Below are 21,759 nucleotides of genomic sequence, written 5' to 3' on the forward strand. Positions count from 1 at the left end.
ACTTTACAGTCCGGGGCAAAAGGGAGGGGAAGGGGCGGGGCCCGCGGAGGGGGCGGGGCGCCGCGGAGGGGGCGGGGCATACCCGGACCTTACAGTCCGGGGCAAAAGGGAGGGGAAGGGGGCGGGGCCCGCGGAGGGGGCGGGGCCTACCCGGACCTTACAGTCCGGGGCAAAAGGGAGGGAAGGGGCGGGCCCCGGGAAGTGGGCGGGGCCTACCCGGACCTTACAGTCTGGGGCAAAAGGGAGGGGAAGGGGGCGGGGCCCCGGGAAGGGGGCGGGGCCTACCCGGACCTTACGGTCCCAGGCAAAAGGGAGGGGAAGGGGCGGGGCCTGGAGAAGGTGGGGCTTAGTTGGGTGGCGTGGGGTAAGGGTCCGGTGTTGCGGGTGGGACCAGGTCACTGTGGTGTGGCCAGGTCTTGCAGGCAAGGCCATGGCCTAGAGCTAGGCGGGTGGCGCCAGGCCTTGTGGGCGTGGCCAATCTTGTGTTGGGGCCATGCTTGTGGGTGGGGCAAGAATGGACTGGGCCGGGCATCCTGGGTGGAGCCCCGGCTTCAGGGCAGCTCCCTGCCTGGTGGGTGAAGCCACGCCCTGTGGGTGGAGCTATGCGTCATGGGCCAGAGAAGCCTTGCTGAGACGCCAGGCTGTGGAGCCCGCAGGGCTCTGGAGCCCCTGGGGGCCAGGCCAGACCTAGGAAAACTGTGAAAGGTGAAGAGCCGATCCAGGGGCCAGGCTGCAAATGGATGGGGAGCTCCTAGAGCGGGGCATCCCTGGGGTGTCGGGAAGGGACCCGGTGGAGGTGGGTCCGTCCGTGGTCTGGGCTTCCATTCTGCAGCGCAGGATTTGAGGAGCAAAGGCTGGCCTCGGGACAAGACCCACGGGTTGAGAATCACCGATCAAGTATTTCTCCTGTCCTTTTGGATGGACTTTGGTAGATCTCCTACCCTGACTTATACAGGGCTAGGGGGCAATCACAGGGGAGACAGCCGCCCCTCCACGCAGACATACACAGGCCCTGAGGCTGTCAATGCAGAGCCAGGGGTAGCTGACAGAAAGGTCCTTGTAGGCTGGCCTCCTGCCCCGGGCAAACCTCCAGGGTACCTTGACATGTCCTGGGCGGGGCACAGGCAGAGACACACATCAAAGCACACAAGACTGACACTTGGACTCTTGTGAATACATCGGCACCGTTTATTTTTTTAAAAAACTTTACAGAAGGTAGAAGAGGGGACAGATTGGTCGAGAGAACCCTGAGGGTAGATGGCCCGGCTTAACCAAGGAAGCGCCCACGGGACCCTGCAGCCGAGAGCTCCCTACCCCTGGAAGCTGCCCTTGCCATGAGCCACAGCCCCCGCAGGAGGCTTGCCCTGACCCTCACAGCTGGCTCACCCTGCATGGTTCTAGTTCCAGCTAGCCAAGCCAGGGCCTGATGGCTCTGGGGCTCCTCTGTGCCCAACAGGTAACTGCTAAGCGGAGGCCAATCATGCCGAGGTCACATGGGACATGAGAACTGCAAAATTAGTTTCCTGACCTAGGGACAGAGTGGCCTGGATGGCCGGGCCCTCTCTCAAGACACCACGTGGTAGGGGTTCCTGGTTTCCACTCTGGACCTTGTCTAAGTAGCTGGGCTCACACAGGCGATGAGACCACACCACCAGCCTGCACTAGAGACACAAGGTGACCCTCAGGAGAGGGCGGGCTGGCAAGCACGGCCTACCTAAGCTTTGGGTTATCTCACAGAGATCCCCAGAGCAGGGTGGCATGGGCCCACTTGGGATCAGAGATGGTTTCTGGGAAAGGGAATAATTTGTTTTCCTTGATCCTGGCCCCTGGGACAGGGGCCACAAGGGGGTGTGTTGGGGTCCTGCCTGGCCCCCAAAGCACCACACACTAGGAAATCTAAAGTTCATATAAACGTTTATTCTGTTCCTACCCACGCAGAGAGGCAGCAGCCCCCAGGAAGGCAGCCCGGAGGCCCTGGGAGGTCGGGCCTTCCCTGGGGCTGGCTTGGCTGAGGCTGGGGAGTCTTGGTGGCTCGGGGGAGTTCTGGAAGCCACCCCACAAGGCAGGGCAGACATCCAAGCCCACAGGATTGACTGTGTGGGGTTCAGGCCCTGGATCCCAGTGGCACCAGGGCTGGACTCCTCTGCTGAGGAGAAGGAACTGTGGGTCAGCAGGTTTAAATAAAAATTAATAAAAATAACAGTATAAAGTAAAAAAAGACAACCCCCGTCTCAAACCAGGAGGGCTTGTCCTGTCAGCTGCGTTATATACAGAGGAGGAGGAGGAGGGCCACTGCCTGGTGCAGGGAGGGTGGGGCCGACTGGGCACAGGGACAGGCCTGAGGGCGACATGTAGGGCTGGGCTCAGGGGTCGTCTCAGCCCCAGCTCAGGGCCACTCCAGACCTGCAGCCCGAGCTCGGGAGACACACGCTCAGCTGTCATGTTTTATTACAGTTTGAAAAGAGGCCGAGGGCATCGGGCTGAGGGCATCGGGGCGAAGGGGAGTCAGGGTTGTAGGAAAGGGGCGTGGGGGTGGGGGCGGCGGCGGGTGGGGAGTCATCGCTTGGTCTTGGCGTCTTCTCGGATCTTCCAGATGACAAGGTGCATGCAGGCGCTGGCGTCCTCACTGGAGCTGTGCCCATCCACTGCAGGACAGCTCGGTCAGTCAGCAGGGTCCTGACCGGTCGCCTGGCCCCCCACCCCCGCCCCGGCTCCTCACCATTGTCCTGGATGATCTGTCTGAGGTAGTCGGCCATGAGGTTCCGCAGGGAGCGTTTGTAGGGCAGGCCCAGGCGGTGCGGGAACAGCACCGAGGTGTCCACCACCGTGCCGTGGATAACCTACGGAGAGGCGGGCGTGGCCAGGGCCTGCTGGGCAGGGCCTCTCCCGTCCTTAGCCCGGCAGGCCCAGCTACCTTGAGGGCCAGCAGGTCGCTCTCCAGGCTATGTCCGATGAGGATGGTGTCGGCGCTGAACATGCTCAGCAAGACGGCCTGCACGTCCCGCAGCGTGATGCTCGTGTCCACAAGGTCAGCCTCCGTCACCCCCGAGAACCTGCAGAGGTCCGGATTCGAGAGGAGGATTGGGCCAGGCAGGACAGGAGCAAGGCTGGGTCCCGCGGAGGGCCGGGCCCCACCTGGTGTTGTAGTCGACAACTTCGTTGTCAGGCTTGACGAAGGTGTCGTACACGACCTGCATGTCTGTGTCCACGACTGTGACGCGGGTCAGCTCCAGGCCGTACGTAGTGTAGGACTGCGGGCATTGAGATGGGCGCTGGATGCGGCCGGCCGCCCAAGCCCGCCTGCCCTGGGTGGCCAGCCGGGGCTGCCACCAGACCCCGGGACCCCGGGGGCGCCACGGCAGCAGAGGGAGACGCAGGCCGGGAACTCCGAGAACCCCCCCCCAGCCTGATAGTGCAAGACGGCGTGGAGACGCGGCGTCGGCGACAGCCTTGCACCTCAGCCATCCCCTCACTTGCAGGCCCCCCGCGGCCTCCCGTCCTCCCCCTCCAGAGTGGCCCAGGCTCCGGAGAGCCCAGACTCACCATCTCACAGTCCAGGGCAAAGACCCCCGCGTGGGCGTCTTCGGGCAGCTCCTTCTGGAAGGTGCGCACAAAGCCCTCCAGGTTCTCCTTCCGGCCGTCCTGCACGTGTTGCTGGGGAACAAGGGGGTCAGCAGCAGGCCCGGCGCAGGCCCCGTGGACGCCTGGGACCGGGTGCCCGCCCGTGCAGGCTCCTGACTGGAGGGCTGGAGGCCCAGGACAGGCCTGACTCCCGCCCTCCACTGTGTCCCTCGACCCTGGGGCAGTGTCCGAGGCAGACCCGAGCCGAGAGCGGAAGCGGCACGCGGCCGGACTTACCTTGGCGACCTGACAGCCCACGGCGCCGACGGCAGCCGCGCAGCACATGTACTGCGTCTCCCAGCCCCCGGCCACTGGGGAGAGAGCGGCGGTGCTCAGGCAGGCAGGGGACCCGGCCCACCCGCCAGGGACCACGACCCAGGGACAGAGAAAGAGCTGGGCCATCTCAGGCCGGTGCAGGCCCGGGGACGGACCCCGCTTGGGGACACTGCGGACTGCGAGACACAGACCCCGTGCCCCGGAAGGAACACGCGGGTCACAGAAGGCCGGGCGGGCACAGGGGGAGGGGAGCGGGCGGGCACAGGGGGAGGGGAGCGGGCGGGCACAGGGGAGGTGTAGCGCGGGCGGGCACAGGGGAGGTGTACGCGGGCGGGCACAGGGGAGGTGTACGCGGCGCGGGCGGGCACAGGGGAGGTGTAGGCGGGCGGGACAGGGGGGGAGGGGCGGGCACAGGGGAGGTGTACGCGGGCGGGCACAGGGGAGGTGTACGCGGGCGGGCACAGGGGAGGTGTACGGCGGGCAGGGGGGGGCGGGCGGGCACAGGGGAGGTGTAGGCGGGCGGGCACAGGGGAGGTGTAGCGGGCGGGCACAGGGAGGTGTAGGCGGGCGGGCACAGGGAGGTGTAGGCGGGCGGGCACAGGGGAGGTGTACGCGGGCGGGGCACAGGGGAGGTGTACGAGGGCGGGCACAGGGGAGGTGTACGGGCGGCACAGGGGAGGTGTACGCGGCGGGCAGCACAGGGGAGGTGTACGCGGGCGGGCACAGGGAGGTGTAGGGGGAGGTGTAGGCGGGCGGGCACAGGGGAGGTGTACGAGGGCACAGGGGAGGTGTACGGGCGGGCACAGGGGAGGTGGCGGGCACGGAGTTGTGTGGGCGGGCGGGCACAGGGGAGGTGTACGCGGGCGCCGGGCACAGGGGAGGGGAGCGGGCGGGCACAGGGGAGGTGTCGGGGCACAGGGGAGGTGTGCGGGCGGGCACAGGGAGGTGGCGGGCACAGGGGAGGTGTCACCGGCGGGGCTCAGGCTCCGCGGTTCCGCCGCAGCCGTCCCCAGTGGTAGTAGCATTCCTCACTGCGCACACAGCGGCCCGAGGAGGACACAAGGTACTCGGTGCCACAGCGACAACAAATTCTGCAGGAGGCTGTGGGCGAGGACAGATGGACAGGCGGAGGGCGAGTGGGCGAGAGGCTGGCAGCCAGCACCCCGAGCACGATGGCCCGACTCAGCAGGCCGCTCCCCACCCAGTCCTGCTGGCGAGGACGCGGCCGGAGGAGACTCACGGTCCTTGGGCTTCTTCTCCTCGGCCGTGAAGATGACGGCGCCCCCTGGGCGCTCTGGGTGGGGGAAGGGGTAGCCATTCTCCTTGAGCTGCTCCTGAGTGAGCAGGTACTCCCTGAGACGGCTGTACAAGGCGTTCCCTGTGGGGGGCACGGGGTCAGGGGGATCCGCACAGGCGCATGCACACACAAGCGCACACACACACAAGTGCACACACACACACACACACACACACACGCACACACACGCACACGCACAGGCGCAAGCACACACAAGTGCACACACACACACACACACACACGCACACGCGCACACACACGCGCGCACACACACACACAAGCGCACACGCACACACACACACACGCACGCACGCACGCATGCACGCACGCACGCACACGCAGCTGTAAGGGCAGTCCCCGCGGGGTGCTGGCTGTCACTGCTGCGGGGGGGGGGGGGCGATGATAGGGGACACGGGGTGTGAGTGCCTGTGGGTGCGTGCACACGTGTGGGCGCGTGTGTGGCGGAGCAGCAGAGCTGGGGCTCACCTTTCAGCTCCTCCACCCGGGGGCTGCTGGGGCGGCTCAGTGAGAAGCTGGTTTTGGCCGCCAATCTGCCTCCCAGCACCACCTCGTGGGACACAACTCTGCGGCCACCGGCTTCTAGAAGGAAGGGCGAGCGAGGAGCCAGGCAGCGTGAGCCGGCTGCGGTCTGTCCTCCCGGCCGCCACACTGCTGCCCTAGCCCAACCTAACATGTCCATACCCTCTACTGCCTACCGAGTCCCGGCTGGGAGCGGGGGACAGGTCACCCCAGGCTGAGGAACCCCCGACCCATGCTCTGGGTGGACAGGCCAGGCCCACTGCTCCTGACGGAAGGTGTGAGGCAGGGGCATGTTGCAGCTACTCAAGCAGATAACGACTGCATTTTGAAGCTCTGAGCTGTCACCACCTACAAAGGCCACCCCGGCCCTCCAGCGGAGGGGGCGGCTAATGGAGACTAGGGCTGCCCAGGGAAGCAAGATCACCGTGGTGGCTGCCTAATGTGGCCTCTCAAGGAAACATAATGAGACCTCTTAACTGTCCCTCTCCCCTAGCAAATGCACAGCGCTCAGCCACTCACTGTGAAGAGGCTGTGGGCACCATTAGCAGAGGCCCCACCCGTGAAGGAGGGAAGAGGCAGAGGAACCTCAGGCAGCAGCCTGTGCGTGGGGACTAGGGACGGCCTGCCGCTCACTCCAGCCTGTGCGTGGGGACTAGGGACGGCCTGCCGCTCCAGGCTGTGCGTGGGGACTAGGGACGGGCCTGCCGCTCACTCCAGCCCGTGAGCACCGAGTTCTGGGCAGGACCCTCCCTCACAGCGGCCACTCACTGCTGAGGCTGGGCACGGTGTTGGGGACCAGGCCCCTCAGCTTCTTAAGGGTGTTCACAGCCACGTTCAGGTAGATGTTCTTGCTGGGGCTGCGCTCATACGCCACCTTCTCCTCGTTCAGTGCCTAGGCAGGACACAGTGGCACCGGAGAATCAGCAGGAGGGCCAGCTGCACTAGGTGACAGCAGGCAGGCTCGGGACCAGGGGACCCCGCACAGACCCTGCCCGTGTATTCCGGGGACACACCGGCAGGAGGAGCCTGCTGCCCACGAGGAAGTGGTACAGGCAGTCCGTTTGGACCAAGATGCCTAGATGAGAGCCAGGGAGACACGCGGGCCCTCCCTGGCCTCAGGCCAAGGCCACGGTGACCAGGGCTCCCTGTCCGGCCCCCCACCTTCTCGATGGCCTCCTGGTTGGACGGGCAGAACTTGAGACACTCCTCGATGAAGAGGTTGAGATAGCGCTGCCGCACCACAGTGGGGACCTTGCCGCCAAATTCTTTTGGGATAACGGGCTTCTTTAGACTCTGGAGGAAAGAGACGGGTGGGGGAGGGTCAGGACACAGAGCCTCTGGGGAGGACGGGAATGGGCTGTCCACAGCCCGAGCCCAGCCATGGATTCTGGAGGAAAAGGCTGGGGGTGGAATGGTCAGGGACGGGCCTGCCGCCTAGAACCCCCGTGAGGGGCTGGGCCGCGGCCTGGGCATAAGCCTGCCGGTTCGCAGGAACCCGGCTTCCTCCTCGGTACTAGGAAACAGAGCACCCTGCCAGGCCGACCCAGAACCCTAGCAGGGACAAATGAGCAGAGGGGGGCAGAGCTCTGGGCCCCTGAGCCCTGCGAGCGGGCCAGGGAGGGGCCGGCTGGAGCAGGTACCTGGAGTGATGGGCTGTGGGCGATGCGCTTGGGGGTGACAGTGGTGGTGGTCTTTGATGCCATCCCTGACAGCGTGCGTGTCTTCAGTGGCTGGCTGCCAGGCTCAGGACCGTGGGACGCCTGGCTGCTGCTGGCAGGGAGCGCCCTCTTGGCACCTGTCGGGGCTGGTGGGGGACAGGGGACATGAGCACAGGAGGACAGGAGGCCCATGACGGAGCTGCGGAGCACCAGGAAGCTGTGGTCATTGAGTGTGAGCAGGACACGCATCTCGCAGCGCAGCGGGGGCCGGGGTGCCGTGCTCGGGGTGCGGAAGGACATGGGACTCTAGCTGCCCTGGGGCAAGTCCATGGAGGTGGGGGAGGGCCACACGGCTGTGCAGGCCGGCTCAGGCAACGCCACGGTCGGGACAGTCTGGCAAATGGCAGGGTGTGCTCGGGGCCTCTGCCGCATGTTCCAGCCCCCAACTCCGAGGCATTGACGTCTGAGGGGTAGCCCTGGCTCCTAGGCACAGGACTAGAGGGCCTGGGATGCCCTGGCCCGTTCATTGTGACAGGCTACCTGCCTGTCCCTGTCATGAGGTCACAAACCATACAGTCTCCGCCCTGGCAGTGGGTGGCCAGGGTTGCCCCGATTGTCAACGCAGGGGTGTGGGGTGCCTGACCATCAGAGCCCCTGGAAGAAGGGAGACAGACTAGGGACGCCTGCCTCTAGTCAGGATCGTCTCTGGATAGGGCCAGGGAGCAGGACCAGGCTGCCTTTGCCATCCTTCCTGGAACCAACCCAAGGCTGTGCTTGTCAAGAGGGGTTCCCCATGCTCTCTTAGTCCCGCAGGAGGAGGGCACACGTTATGAGGAACCCGGCCCTGTGAGCAAGCTACGGCAGGAGCACCGCGGCAGATCAAGGTACGTGTCTGGGGACAAGGAGTGCAGAACCAGAGCGGCCCTAACGAGCCCGGCTGCGGCTGGGCCAGGAGCCTCCCCCATGGCTGGGCCGTGGGCATGAACAGGAACAGAGAATCCCAGGCACCGCAGCCCTGGGGAAGGCAGGAAGAAGGCCAGGCCCAGCAGCTCTTCCTGACTGGGCTACAGGCTCACGTCATGACTAACGAGAAGTGGTCTGTCCTGATGGCAAGACCCTCCCTGGGAGCCATGAGCAGCAGCCCGACCGGCGGCCTCGGCAGGGTGTGTTCTGGGGCGGGGAGGCCTGTGCTCAGCACAGATAGGACTACTCCAACCTGACCTTCGGAGCTGCGGCCCACCCCAGGTAGCCCAGGCAAGTCCACCGAGGGTCCCTGGACTGGGATAGTCCCCACTGACCCTTGGCCTCCAGCATCCCAGGGCCTGAGTCTGGGAGGAAGTGAGGAGCCGCCAGGCCTTCCGGGCCATCCTGTCCCCACTCCATAGTCAGCCGGCCACCAAGGCCCCGGCAAGGTGGTGCTCAAGGCCAAGTACATCAGAGAAGTCCCCAGGGTGCTGCTTGCCCCTGTGCCCCAGATGCTGGGGTTGGGGGTCCGAGAGGGCGGGGCCAGGACTTACTGGTGGCCAGGAGGGGGTTGGGCACGTGAGCAATCCTCCTCTTCTCCCCAGGGGCGGAGATGTGCACGGAGGAGAGTCTGTCCGTGGGCCTCGGGGCCCCCTGCAGCCAGCTGGCGGAGTCCCTCTGCGCCTGCTGCGCCCTCCGGTAACACACCTCCTGAGCAGTCGGGGGCCGGGCTGGGGGCGCCACGGGGGCCCTCCTGGGGGCCTCCGCCTGAAAGAACACAGGTCTTGGAGGCCAGCTCTGAGTCAAGAGCACTCGAGGCAGGCTGGATGAGGAGCCCCAGCGTCCCACTGCCCAGCAGTGTGGGGATCACGGTGGCGCTGGCGACCTGTCTGCGCACATCTCAAAGACGAAGCCTTCCTGAGAAACTGCATCTGGGACGCTGCCCCCGTCCCGGGAGGCTTTAAGGACTGTTCTGAATGTTCGTGTCCCCGAGCTTGTCGTCGCAGCCCTGGGTGGCCTCTCTGGGGTTCCCCCTGTCCCCCAGGCACAGGAGGCAGCCTGGGCTCGAGGCTGGCGAGCCCGCTCAGCCCCACTACCCACTGGAGTCCGCCCACTCCTCCCTGAAGCTCCTGGGCCTAGGTCAGGACAGCGGACAGGAGCGGACAGGGCACGCTTCTCTACCAAAGGCCAGCTCAGGAAGCCTGGGGTCCAGACTGGGGGCAGGTCGTCCCGGACCCTCCAGCTGCCCACCCTCATGCCCAAATCTGGGTCTTACCTCCTTGCCTGGCTTGCAGAGGTGGGACACCCTCCTCTTCTGCCCCGGGAACAGAGTGGTCAGGCCCGCGTGCGCCTTCTCCACGGCCTTCTCCTTGGGGGGCTGAAAACACACACGCACTCCTCACTCCAGGTCTTCCTCGGGGCACACCCCTGCCTTTCCACCCAGGCTCACGTCACCACCAGACCTCAGGCGGCCCTGCCGGTGAGAGCCCTCCCCGGGATCAGCACCCTGCGGCCCAAGGCCCGCCCCAGCACCTGCCTCCCAGGCCAGGGTGGCAATTCTGTGGACAGAAGGACAAGTGGGCATGGCCCTGCTGCTGCCCCCACACCCAGCCCAGGATGACGGCTCAGACACGGAGTGCCAGTCAAGGGCATCATCCCCGTAGGCCTAGTGCTGGAAGGAAAGGGCCAGTCCATCTTTGTCTGTTCAGGGTGAGTGCCCCCTGGTGGCCAGCATGGGGACATTGAAGGGGGACACCCAGATGGGTCAAGGCTGGCCTGAGACAGGCAAGCCAGGGAGAGAGGAGAGGGGATCGAGGCCAGAAGAGGAGCAAGAGCTTGGGGGTGGGGGTGGGCGGGCAGAGGACAAGAGAGGCCAAAGAGCTGGGGACAGGAAGTGTGAGGCAGGCGTGGGGCGGGAGGGCCCGGTACCCCTTTGCCGGTCAGTCTGAACGGTCAGTCGGACGCTGCCACGGGAAGCCGGCTGGGTGGGTAGAAAGCCAGCATCCTCGTTCTGGGCAGGGTGCAGGGGGGCAGCAGGCGGCCACCGAGGGTTCCTGAATTTTGAATGGAGTTAAGAGGCCGGTGCTGAAGGAGCGGCTTCTGCCTGGGTCACAGAGGCTGGAGTCGGCTGGAGACGGCTGCGGGATGGAGTGTCCCCTCACAGGGCCCTCGCCTGCCAAGGCCAGCGCCCTCACCTGCCGGGCCAGCCGGCCCTTGTCCTCCGTCTTCACACTGGTAGACTCATTGAAGATCCGCAGGCACTCCTCCATGGGGTCCGCATCGAAGTCCACCTCCTTCTCCAGGGCCGAGTAGTCCACATCCTCCTCTGCACACTGGCTGGCTCCCGAGGAGGAGGAGGAGGAGGATGGGGAGGGCGGTGCGGGGGATGCGGGCGGCTCGGCCTTGAGACGCTTGGGCACCTGTGTCTCGCCCAGGCCCAGGCTGGAGTCAGAGTCTGATTCTGAGTCTGAGCTGAGGCTGGGAAGGGTGGGGGGCCAGACCCGGGGTGCCTTGGCCCCCAAGCCTGAGTCCTCCTCCTCCTCACTCTCATCCCCAAACAATTCAGCGTGGCTCAGGGCCCGCTTCTTGAGCTTAGGGGCTTCCTGGGGGGCACTGTCATCCAGGGAGCGGGCCTTGCGTTCCACCAACTTCCCTGATGATGTCTTCCTGTCACTGCCGCCTTTCCAGGCCAGTGGGGCGTGGGGGCCAGACCCAGAGTCTTGGGGCCGGGACCCTCCACTGGAGGAGCGGCCTGGTCCCCCTTTCCCTGAGCTGGCCACTGCAGTGGTGTTGGATGGCTTTTTCTTGGTCCCTTCCGAGCCCTGGGCCTTGCCCCGGGGGCTGCCAGCTTGTGGCCTCTTCTTGTCTGCAGACACCTTCTCCTTCTCCCGGGGCCGTCCTGGGTCCTTGTCTTTCTTCTTGTCTCTTTTGCGGGCCTTGTCCTTGTGGCTGAGGCTGGCTGGTGTCCCACTTTTCTTTTTCTTGGCTTTGCCATCCTTGGGGACCCCAGCATCGTGAGAGGCCCTGGCTACTGTGTCTGCCGCTTTTGGAGGCTGCCCGAGGTCTTCCACGTCGTACTGCACAGCCATCTCCTTGGTGTCCCGCAGGCTGCCTGCCACGGGCTCCGGGCCCTCCTTGGAGGCAGGTTTCCCAGGCGCCTTGCTTTCAGGTTCAGTCCCAGCCTTGGGGCTGCTGACATCAGCCTTCGCCGGGCTAGCCACCTCATCTTCTGAGTCTGAGAACCTGGCCTCACAGCCACCGAAGGGGTCACAGGGCTTCTTGATGGCAGGTGTGTAGGGCTCAGCACCCCGGGAGCCTCGCGGCCGCTTGGTGGCCCTCTCGTCCCTGGCACTGGCCCTGCCAAGGTGCCGAGCGGAGTAGTTGGACAGTGGGTCGTACTCCAGATCTGTTGATGGCTTTGAGCTGTCCACCACGTACTTGCCACCAGACACGGGTCGACCACAGCGGCGCGGCTGGCCCACAGCCTTGGGGACGTACTCCAGGGCACTGGTGCCCCCTCCAACTCTGCCCTGACCCGTCTCTGAAGGGGCCAATGAGTACTTGTGACCTGGTTCCGCAGGGGCAGCCAGTGGGGTGGGCTGGTAGCCTGAGTCTGGGCTCAGCAGGGCCCCCGGTGTGTAAGTGAGGGCCAGCGAGAAGGTGTCGTCGTCATCCAGGCTCGCGGCAGGGCTGCAGGGCGCCAGGGCCGAAGCCCCGGCACCGTGCCCCCGTGCCGTCTCCAGGAGCTCCTGGTAACGCCTCTGCTCCAGCTCCACCTCGCCGCGCACAGCCTCGATGGCTTGGTTGACCAGCTCCAGCTCCAGCATGCCATCACCTTGGCCCAGCGCGCCATTCTCTCTCTCCGCAGGAGGCTGAGGCAGCTCCGGGTTGTACGGGTCATAGCCAAGCCCTGGGAGGGAAGGGAACACGGACAGCCCCTGAGCCGGCCTGCCAGAGACGGGCAAGGTAAGAGAGCCAGCTTTCCACAGCCTACACACCAGGCTTGGACACCGTGACGCCGCTGGGTCGGGATCGCCTGCCCTACGCCAGGACCTGTGCAGAGGATGACTGACGGGTGCTGGGGGGGGTCTAGTCAAGGAAGGGAAGGGTCCGGGTCTTCACAGACAGAGCACTGCAGGGACGCACGGGCTTCCTCCCCAGCACCACATAAACCAGTCACAATGGCTCACACCCGTCACCCAACTCTAGAAAAGGACAGGCAGGAGGGTCAGGAGTTAAAGCAAGCCTTTGCTACATCGTGAGTTCAAAGCTACTAGCTTGGGCTATGTGTGATCCTCTGTCAAAAAGGGGTACAGAGAATTGAGGTTCCCAGAGACCTTTTGGCATGGCCTGGAGACCACCAAGGTAGTCAGTCACTTTTCTGGAGTGATCGCCCTTACCTCACCCATCTCCTCTTCACAGAGGACCCAGGGGGCGGGGCTGGAGGCGACACAGTAAGAACTGCACTGCACTTGTGGAGGGACCGATCACTCCAGAAAAGCTGGCCGTGGTGGGGTGCACTGGGGAGATGGAGGCCCTGGAGCCTGAGCCAGCCGTAAAGCCAAGTGAGACTCACTCACTGGGGACAGCGTTGCAGGCCAGCTAGAGCCTTGAGCTGTGGGGGTTTAATTCCTGGTAGGTCCTGTGGGTAACATGAGTACCTTGGTGGTCTCCAGGCCATGCCCAAAGGTCTTTGGGACCTCACTTCTCTGTCCACACCCTCGCCGTGGGCCCACAGCAGGCAACTCACAACCCTGCAACCCATCCAGTCCACCTCTGGCCTCCATGCGGACCTAACTCACATCCCCACACACATTCAGACACACAATTAAAAGGAAAAATCTTTTTTTAAAGCCTTAATAAAGAGATCAGTAGTTATGGTGTGATCCCACCAGTATAAGCAAGAACTGTATGACCCAACCACGTCTATCTGGACGAGGGGTGGGGTGCAGGCACACTGCTGATATCCCCTCTCTGAGCACTGTCCCCAAGGGAAGCTGGAAGAACACGCAATCGAGGTGTAGATCAGGGAGGGAGTCTGTTCCAAACCAGCTGGCCTTCTCAACAGCCCATGAAGCCCTGCTGAATGGTCAGGCCCCAGACACTTGCAGAAAGCCCAGGAGGTGACCCTGTGGCTGATGACCGAGCTGGGGACCATCCTGCATCAGCAGGGCCTGGCGCCTCCACAGGGTGGTCCTCAGGGAGGTAGGACTGGGACTCGGGAAGGGCTCCCGCATGAGCAGGGTGAGGCTGGAGGCCGGCGCAGCCAAGCCCTTGGAGGAAGTGCAGTCTTCCATGAGCGCTCCCGCAGCTGTGTGAAGCTGACAGCCTGAAATACAAGATCTGCCATGAAAGATGCAGCACAGTGGGGGGCACCTGCAGGGGAGTTCACATCTGCAGACTGAAGGACAAAAGAGATGCTCACAGGAAGCCTCTCGCTGCCTAGAAGGGCAGGAACTTGGGGACAAGAACTCAGCACAGGCTGGGAACTGGCCAGAGCCCACTGACTTGTGGAAGGGATTGGGGGAGACTGGGAAACAGGTGAGCTGCTTCTCACTTTTCGTTAGTTCTTTGGGGCGGGATCTCAGTATGGCGTAGCCCTAGCTGGCCTGAATATGCTGGAGTGATGCCAGGCTGGGCTGAGTTCTTAGAAAGTAACATTCCAACAATCAGAGGCAGCGGACCAGCCCCACGGGAGGCTGAGGCAGAAGGATCAGAAGTTCAAGGTCAGCTTAGGCCAGCAAGGCCCGATCTCAAAAGAAAAAGGTAAAGGGGGGGGAGGCTCAGTAACAAAGGCCTTGCCTAGCACACCCAAAGCCCCCGGGAGGGAGGGAGGGAGGGGAGGAGGAGATGAGGGGTAAACTCAGAAACTAAACTGAATGCTATGCCCAGGCCTCCTGCAAGCAATGCCCTGTCTGGTGAGCCCGTGGGCGGGAGAAGGGACGGTGCCCAGATGAGGAGCTCCCCCTCTGGCTTTGTTATGTGTGTGACTTCTGAGTCACCGGAGGGTTTACACACAGAGGCAGAGGACCCATGAGGGTCCCAGGGGTCCCTGGGTGCCGTCTGTCTTGGTGCAAGCGCTGAGCTGTCCAATGGCCTTTCTGATTGCTTGTTTGTTTCTTTGAGACAAGGTCTTGCTCTAGCTCAGGCTGTCTGGGAACTCATGGTGATCCTCCTGCCTCAGCCTCCCAAGTACTGGAGTGGCAAGTGTGAGCCACCATGTCTGGCAGGCCTAGGCTTTGAGCACACAGCTACCAGGAGCTGGGCTGTCTGCAGCTCACACATGGACACAGGGCGGCCTCAAAGTGGCGGCGGCTTGAACCTGAGGGCCCCTGTCTCACCATCCTCCTGAGGAACGGTCCTCTGGGGGACCTTGTGACTCTCCAGGACTCGGGGCACATGGGGAGGGGACCCTGGCCCCACACTGTAACCTTCAGAGACCACACACACTTGGGGACACCAGTGCATGGACTGGGGCCCAGGCTTAACAAGCGAGAGAGCAAGCCGAGCACCAGTGTTTACCTCTGCTCTATGAACTCAATGAGCAGCTGCCTCCACCCCTGTCCTGCAGCCTTCTGGGAGCAAAACAACCCTTCCTAAGCGGCTGTTATCAGGCATCTTGCCACACCCTTCATTAATGCAGATGTTGACCCCAGAAGCTACCACATCTTAATCCCAGTCCTCAGGAGGCAGAGGCAGTGGATCTCTGTGAGTTCGAGACCAGCCCGGTCTACAGAGTGAGATCCAGGACAGGCACCAAAACTACACAGAGAAACCCTGTCTCGAAAAACAAAAACAAAACAAAACCCTACAGTGACAAAGGAAGACCCTTCTGTGTAAATGTGGGTGCACACGGTGCTCTCTGGGGAGGGGGCTGGGCCACACAGGAGACTGAGCTCTGCTCTTGGAAATCCCCACACCCACAGGGGAGGGTCTGAGTCCTAGGCTGGGGGTAGGATCCACACACCACCCATCACTCCTCACTAGCCCTGCTGACAGACAGATGGCCGGGGGAACCGGGGTCCTCAGGCTGGACCAGGATGCCTGGCATAAGCTCAGCCTGCCAGAGGAGTGACCCGGACCCAGGCAAGCAGAGCTCTCCTGGGTAACCCTGTCCACATATCAATCTGACAGGCCACACCAGAGGCAGCTGAGTCTCAACAGGGGCAGCATCTCACTGCGCCTCTCTCCTGCCAACAGGAAGTCAGTCCCTCGCCTGTACTGGAGGTCTCCATTCAAGGTCAAAGGACTGATAAAGGCCAAGAGACGCTCAGGGCCCAGCCCAGCCTTGAGCTGGTAAGAGCTCCCAGCCCTGGAGGCGGAGAAGGATGTTTCTCAAACACCACAGAGGAGGAGAGGCAGAGTGTGGGTAGTGCAGGGGTGTTGGTCCCAAGTTCTGGGAGCACCAGGCTGCTCTGGCTGTCTCGGATGGGTTCTGACTGCACAGTCCTGAATGCCAGCCCCAGAGAGATGGCCACACTGCCCAGGGCCCTCACAGGACTGTGACCCATCTTTCCCAGCTGGCCCTTCCCACCCCACATTGGGATCCAGGCACCTACGGTTCCCTAAGCTCAACACTACTGGACAGATGAGGTCCCCCAAGCAGGATCAAGCTCCAAGGCTACCATAGCTGACTCATGCACAGAGACCACACACATTGGCAGCAGGTCACCAGAGAGAGCTATGGGAAGCCGCACACAATTACGAAGTCTGGCCAAAGAGGATAGCGCCAGGCCTAGGAGTGCCCCTCGGCCTCAGTACGGGTGCACAGGCCTTATCCTAGGAGGTCACCCTTAAGGAATGTGCCCAGGATCCTTGTGCCCCCAGGTCATCCTCCAGAGCCTTCCCCTGACTCTACAAGGTCAGTCCTTTAGGGTGACAGGGCTTCCAAGCAGGTGTGGCCACTAAGTGGGATGCAAGGAGATAGGTGCCTTGTATGCCTAGGGCTCTCTCTGAGGCAGGCCTGAGCCCCCACGGGCATCCACCAATCCAGAGCTCAGAGGAGCTGATAGGCATGCGGGCCACATGTGACCACCACCCTGGGACAGGCTAGAGGCAGCCTCCCGTTTCCATGGTCACAGCGCTGTAAGAACTTCCCAGTCAATAAAGAAATCCTCAACTTCCCGTTATTCTCTCCCTGAATGGGATGAAGCCAGTGTGCTGGTCCACCTGTCCTCTTCCCAAAGTCCCAGAGGTGTATACCGAGTCCAGAACAGCCAGAACGACCTTCAGAGAGCCTCGGGGCACATGTGCCTAGACCACTGCCACCCCAGTCTCTGGCACAGTGAGGCAAGGCTGGGGAGCACCCCTAGGCTGCTGTAGGGCAAAAGTCCATTCTTAGGGGGCTGCTTCCAGAACACTGGCGCGCTCCAGTACGCAGGCACAGTCCCCTCAAGGGTGGAGCACACCCCTTCCCACGGGTCTCCCGACACCACAGGCACACTCTTTAACACAGCGTGGAGGAAGGAGCCCCCTGCAGCGTCCATACTTCCAGAACTCAGACTGACTAGCTGCCCTCTTGCAGGCCTCTCTACAGTCCAATGCCCCTGCCTCTGTGGGAGCGTGTCCTGAGGAGAAGTTGCTAGCTGCAAACCCCTGCGCCAGCACCCACCTGAAATCCCAAGTCCCTTGTGTCAACGGCACCGGGCAGATAGGCCACAGAACCAGGTCAAGAGGGCCCGGTGACGATGGCCTCACACAGCAGCAGTGCCCAGCTGAACCTGCAAGGGCCAACGTGGCCACGACAACAACGGAGGGACCATGGCCAGAGGCAGATGCAGGACAGACGCAGGGTGGGTGACTTGGGGGCTCTTCTACACTCTCCAGGAGCCCACAACATGCACTCTAAAGACACAGCACATGTGCCAGGTGAGCAGCAGGAGAGAGCACCCTGCATCCTGTCCTGCTTAGACCAGGACCCCCACCTGACCTCTGAGCCACCGCCTCCAGCAACAATGGACTAGTGGAGCCAGCTGCCCATCGCTTGCAGCCCTGATGCTCCCTGGCTGGGCAGAGCTGGGCCTGGAAGAGGCCGGACAAGGAGAAGAGAGCCACCAGACCCCTGGCAGCACCAGTCTAACCGGAGCAGGACGGTGTGCTACTGTATTTCAGAGGAAGACCGGGGTGCTGTGCCTTGGCCTCCAGTGCATCGGTGTCTCCACATCCAGTGCCGACTATCCCTGACTCTTTGGGAGGCAGCAGCTGACCAGATGCTGGGGCCTGGAGCGCCCCTGCTGGCGTGTCCTGGAGAAGCAGCTCTGTCCTCGGGAAGGAGCCCAGAGCAGCAGCATTGTGATGTGCCCGTGGCTGGCACAGGTCCCTCTATCCCCAGGTCACTCAGAGAAAGAAAGCCACCCCTGAAGCCTGTCTCCCCAGGCAGTGAGCCAAGGCTGGCCTGACAGGACAAGAGGAAGTCACAGGTCCCATGTGTGGGTGGCAGAGCTGGGTGGGAAGAGGCCTGCAGCGCCTGGTCCTCTGTGGCTCGCTGCTGCTCACGCATGCACTAGGTTGGGATCCGGAAGCCCACAGAGGCCCTCAAAGCTCAGGAGGAGTTTGGCCACAGCCCTGGCCACTTTACTGTCCCCCTCCCCCCAGGAACACTCTCCTGTGCTTGAGCAAACCCTACTCTTCCTACAAAGCTCCAGGGCACCCCACTGTCCACAGGACAATCTGGGAGCAACTCCTGCCGGGTCCTTCATTCCTGGCCACCCACACCACACTGCTAGGGAGTCTCAGAAGGAGGCTCCGGGGCCCTGAAGACATGGCGGTTGGTAGCAGGGGTCACTCTCTAGCCCAGACCCCTGATTTCTCATTTCTGTTCCTCTCACCCTACCTCCCCTGGCACACAGTCGCTGTGCAAGAGTGGAGACAGCTGGGACCCCAGGGCTCTGTGAGGCCACTGTGCCAGCCCCTCCGTGTACCCCCAGAGACAATCACATACACACCATAAAAAGTCCAGGACAGCCAGGGACTGACCTCGGGAAACAAAACCCACCTAAGCTGGGCACTCAGTGCCCACCCTGGGCTGAGATGGGCAGAGCTATGGCTCTCTCCTCCATGGCAGCTTCCTCAGTGCCTGGGATGAGGGCCAGATGAGGGACCTAAACACCCGTGTGAAGGCCGCTTGCAGGTACCCTAAGCCAGTGCATGTGTGAAACTAAAGAGACCCAGTTCTCAAGAGGCAGGAGGATCACAAGTTCAAGGCCGACCTGGGGTTAGAGAGATGGCTCACTGCTCAAGACCCCACAGCCCCCCACAGTGGCTCACCACCACCTGAACTTACACAGCCACACAGTGGCTCACCACCACCTGAACTTACACAGCCACACAGTGGTTCACCACCACCTGAACTTACACAGCCCCACAGTGGCTCACCACCACCTCAACTTACACAGCTACACAGTGGCTCACCACCACCTCAACTTACACAGCCACACAGTGGCTCACCACCACCTCAACTTACACAGCCACACAGTGGCTCACCACCACCTGAACTTACACAGCCACACAGTGGCTCACCACCACCTGAACTTACACAACCACACAGTGGCTCACCACCACCTGAACTTACACAGCCCCCCACAGTGGCTCACCACCACCTGAACTTCAGTGCCGGGGATCCAGTGTTCTGACTGCTTCGGACACTGCACACATCTGGTGCATATACATACATACATACATACATACATACATACATACATACAGGCAAAACACTTGTGTTATTTGGTTTTTGGTTTTTCGAGACAGGGTTTCTCTGTGTAGCCCTGGCTGCCCTGGAACTTGCTTTGTAGACTAAGCTGGCCTCGAAACTCAGAGATCTGCCTGCCTTTGTCTCCAAAGTGCTGGGATTAAAGGTGTGTGCTACCATCTGGCTTTGAGGCAGGGGTGGGGGAATGTTAAAATACTCTTAACCAGACTGAGACAGAGCATTTGAAATCAGTCTGGGAACTGGAGATGAGGTCAGTGCTGAGGTGACTCTGATATGTGAGTCCTGCATTCTGTCCCCAGTGCCACAACACCAAAGCAACCGTGGAGATGATGCCCACCTCTCAAACTCAAGGTCATCCTTTGCTCCATCAACTGAGGCCATCCTAAACTATATGAGACCTGCTTCATATATATATGCCATATATATATATAATAAAAAAGGAGAGCCACTTCTAAGGGACAGAGGTCACCAAAGAGGTCTAAACAGTACTCTGTTCAATAACCCCCTCCCTCCAGCCTTTTCCTCCTAATGTCTGTCTGTCTTTTTCTTAGAGAAGGCCACATATGTAACCCAGGCTGGCCTTGAACTCAAAGAAATTCACCTGCCTCTGCCTCCCAATGCTGGATCTAAAGGTGTGAGTAACCATGTCTGGGTGCAGTGCACTGTTTTCAAGTTGTTGTTTTTAATGCATATGTGAGTTTTGTCTGTACGTATGCATTTGCTTCATACATGTGTGGCACCCAGAAGCCAGGCTGCATCAGGTGTCCTGGAACTGGAATTATACAGCAGCCATATGGATGCTGAGACCCAACCCAGGGCCTCTGCAACAGGAGCAAGTGCGCTTCCCCCACCCCACCCCCGAGAGGACCTTGCTATCTATGGCTTTTCTGGAACAAATCCTCATGCAGACCAGGCTGGCCTCAAACTCACAGGTCCACTTGGCTGTGCCTCCTGAATACCGGGACTAAAGGTGTGCAATGTGCCCCCAGCCCAAAGCAGCAAGGGCTTTTAAATCTGTGCCATCTCTCCAGCCCCACGATGTCTTCCTTAGTGCAATGGGAATGCTCTGCATTCTCTTCTGGGTTAGGGTCATCCCAGAACCTGCTAGGCTGAACTGAGGATCCTGGGTCCCAAACTAGCAAGCCTACACAGGGGAAAAAAATAAAATCTCTCCCAATGTTTCCTTCTAACACAGTACCTCCTACACACTAATGCCTTCTTAAAAGCACCATCACACTCATCATTGCGACACGCTCCCTGCCAAACGGAAAAGTCTACACCCGTCCAAGCCAAGCGGGTTTTCAGCCTGACAAACAGCAGCTGCCCCTGGGGCCTGTGCTGCCCACGACCGCGGACCACGGGGGGCCTCGCCCGCGGAGAGCGTCGCGCTCAGAAGCCGGCCGGGCCGCGGGCGCGCAGCGTTGGCCGGGCGCACGGCGGCAGGAGAGGAGCGACACCCCGTTCCCGAGCAGAGCGGGCGGGACGGGGTCCGGGGCGGCCGCACGGACGGCCCCGGCCCCCCAGCTCGGCGGCGGCGCCCGCTCCGTCTCCGCCGCGGGCGTCTACACGTCACCCCGCGCCCGGGGAGGCCCGGACTCGGGCGCAGCGTCGCCCGGCGCCCCGCCCGCCGCGGAGGGGCCGCGCGGCACGAGCGGGCCGGGCCGGCCGGGGGCCGGGCGCGGTGGCGCAGGCTTTACCTGCTGCGGGCGACGCGGCGCCGCCGCCCCAGGGCGCGCCGGGACCCCGGGCTCCGCGGTGCCGGAAGTGGCAGTAGGGCCGCCGGCAGGGCCCCCCGGCGGCTCCCGCCCAGTACGGGCAGTCGATGGAGCGGAAGAAGCCGGTGGAGCGTAGCATGGTCCGTTCCGCAGCGGGGCCCCGGCCCGGAGCGACCCGGGACCCCGGGACCCCTCCTCACACTCGCCCCGGAGGTCTCCGCTCGCTCCTCTCGGACCCCGACGCCGCCGCCATCTTGCTCCGAGGCCCCCAGAGGCCCCCGGGACGCTGTCGCTAGGGGCGCCGGGAAGGGCTGCCCGAAGTGCGCCTGCTTACAGTGCCGCCTCCCTCAGGACGGTGGAGGGCGCGGGGTCCGAGGTCCAGGGCGGGAGAAGCGCTGAGGAGAGCGTGATGATCTATTCCTGGCCTCTGAGAGCCTTTCGGCTCCCGACTTCGGCGGACACAACCTCACTATCTGGCGCCTCAAGCCCCGGAGGAGCCTGGGCTGTCCAGAGCACGCCTGACTGGAAATGCCCGTCGCGCCCCACTGTGTTCATTCGGCCGGGATCGGTGCGCATTTGCGTTCCGCCCCGCGCTGCCTCCGTGCGCCTCCGGGAGGACAGGGGCGAGTCACGGACGACTCCCCCCACCCCGCCCCCTTTAGGATGTGCTTTGTGTTTGTACGCATGTGTGTGCAAACGTGAGTGTGCCTGATGCTCGCTGGAGGCAGGGAGGGGTCGGATCCCCTGCAGCTGCGAGTGCGGGACTCGAACCCAAGTCTTCTGCAAACAGCAAGTGCTCTTCACCGCGGAGCCGACTCTAGCCGGGGTCTCAGCATTGGGAGACCAGCGTGGGTCTCAGTGGACGCTCAAACCTTCACCGAACCGCGGGTGGTGTCGGCGGGACATTTCCTACTTTTTGCAGTGTCTGGATACCCGGAGGCACACTCCGGAAACTTCTTTGAACTGTTGTTTTGTTCTGTT

At 62.7% G+C, this 21,759-nt stretch overlaps 1 protein-coding gene and 1 long non-coding RNA gene across 2 annotated transcripts; one reads left to right on the forward strand and one right to left on the reverse strand.

The window, feature by feature from the left end:
* Nucleotides 1-1,174: 1,174 nt before the first annotated feature.
* On the reverse strand, nucleotides 1,175-21,075 carry Rexo1 (RNA exonuclease 1 homolog). The gene is made up of 16 exons (XM_028861173.2): nucleotides 20,761-21,075; nucleotides 10,551-12,265; nucleotides 9,632-9,733; nucleotides 8,910-9,123; nucleotides 7,375-7,538; nucleotides 6,896-7,027; nucleotides 6,503-6,626; nucleotides 5,681-5,794; nucleotides 5,138-5,275; nucleotides 4,885-4,998; nucleotides 3,859-3,932; nucleotides 3,544-3,654; nucleotides 3,136-3,251; nucleotides 2,915-3,053; nucleotides 2,720-2,840; nucleotides 1,175-2,645 (listed from the first exon to the last, which is right to left on the reverse strand). The coding sequence occupies exons 1-16, from the start codon at nucleotides 20,915-20,917 to the stop codon at nucleotides 2,557-2,559; spliced, it is 3,624 nt and encodes a 1,207-aa protein (XP_028717006.1). The 5' UTR covers nucleotides 20,918-21,075; the 3' UTR covers nucleotides 1,175-2,556.
* Nucleotides 12,237-14,116, forward strand: LOC119086488. The gene is made up of 3 exons (XR_005089786.1): nucleotides 12,237-12,321; nucleotides 13,667-13,896; nucleotides 14,029-14,116. It is a non-coding gene; the product is annotated as an uncharacterized LOC119086488 (long non-coding RNA).
* Nucleotides 21,076-21,759: the final 684 nt, after the last annotated feature.

Source organism: Peromyscus leucopus, chromosome 22 (assembly GCF_004664715.2).
Source record: "Peromyscus leucopus breed LL Stock chromosome 22, UCI_PerLeu_2.1, whole genome shotgun sequence".
NCBI lineage: Eukaryota > Metazoa > Chordata > Mammalia > Rodentia > Cricetidae > Peromyscus > Peromyscus leucopus.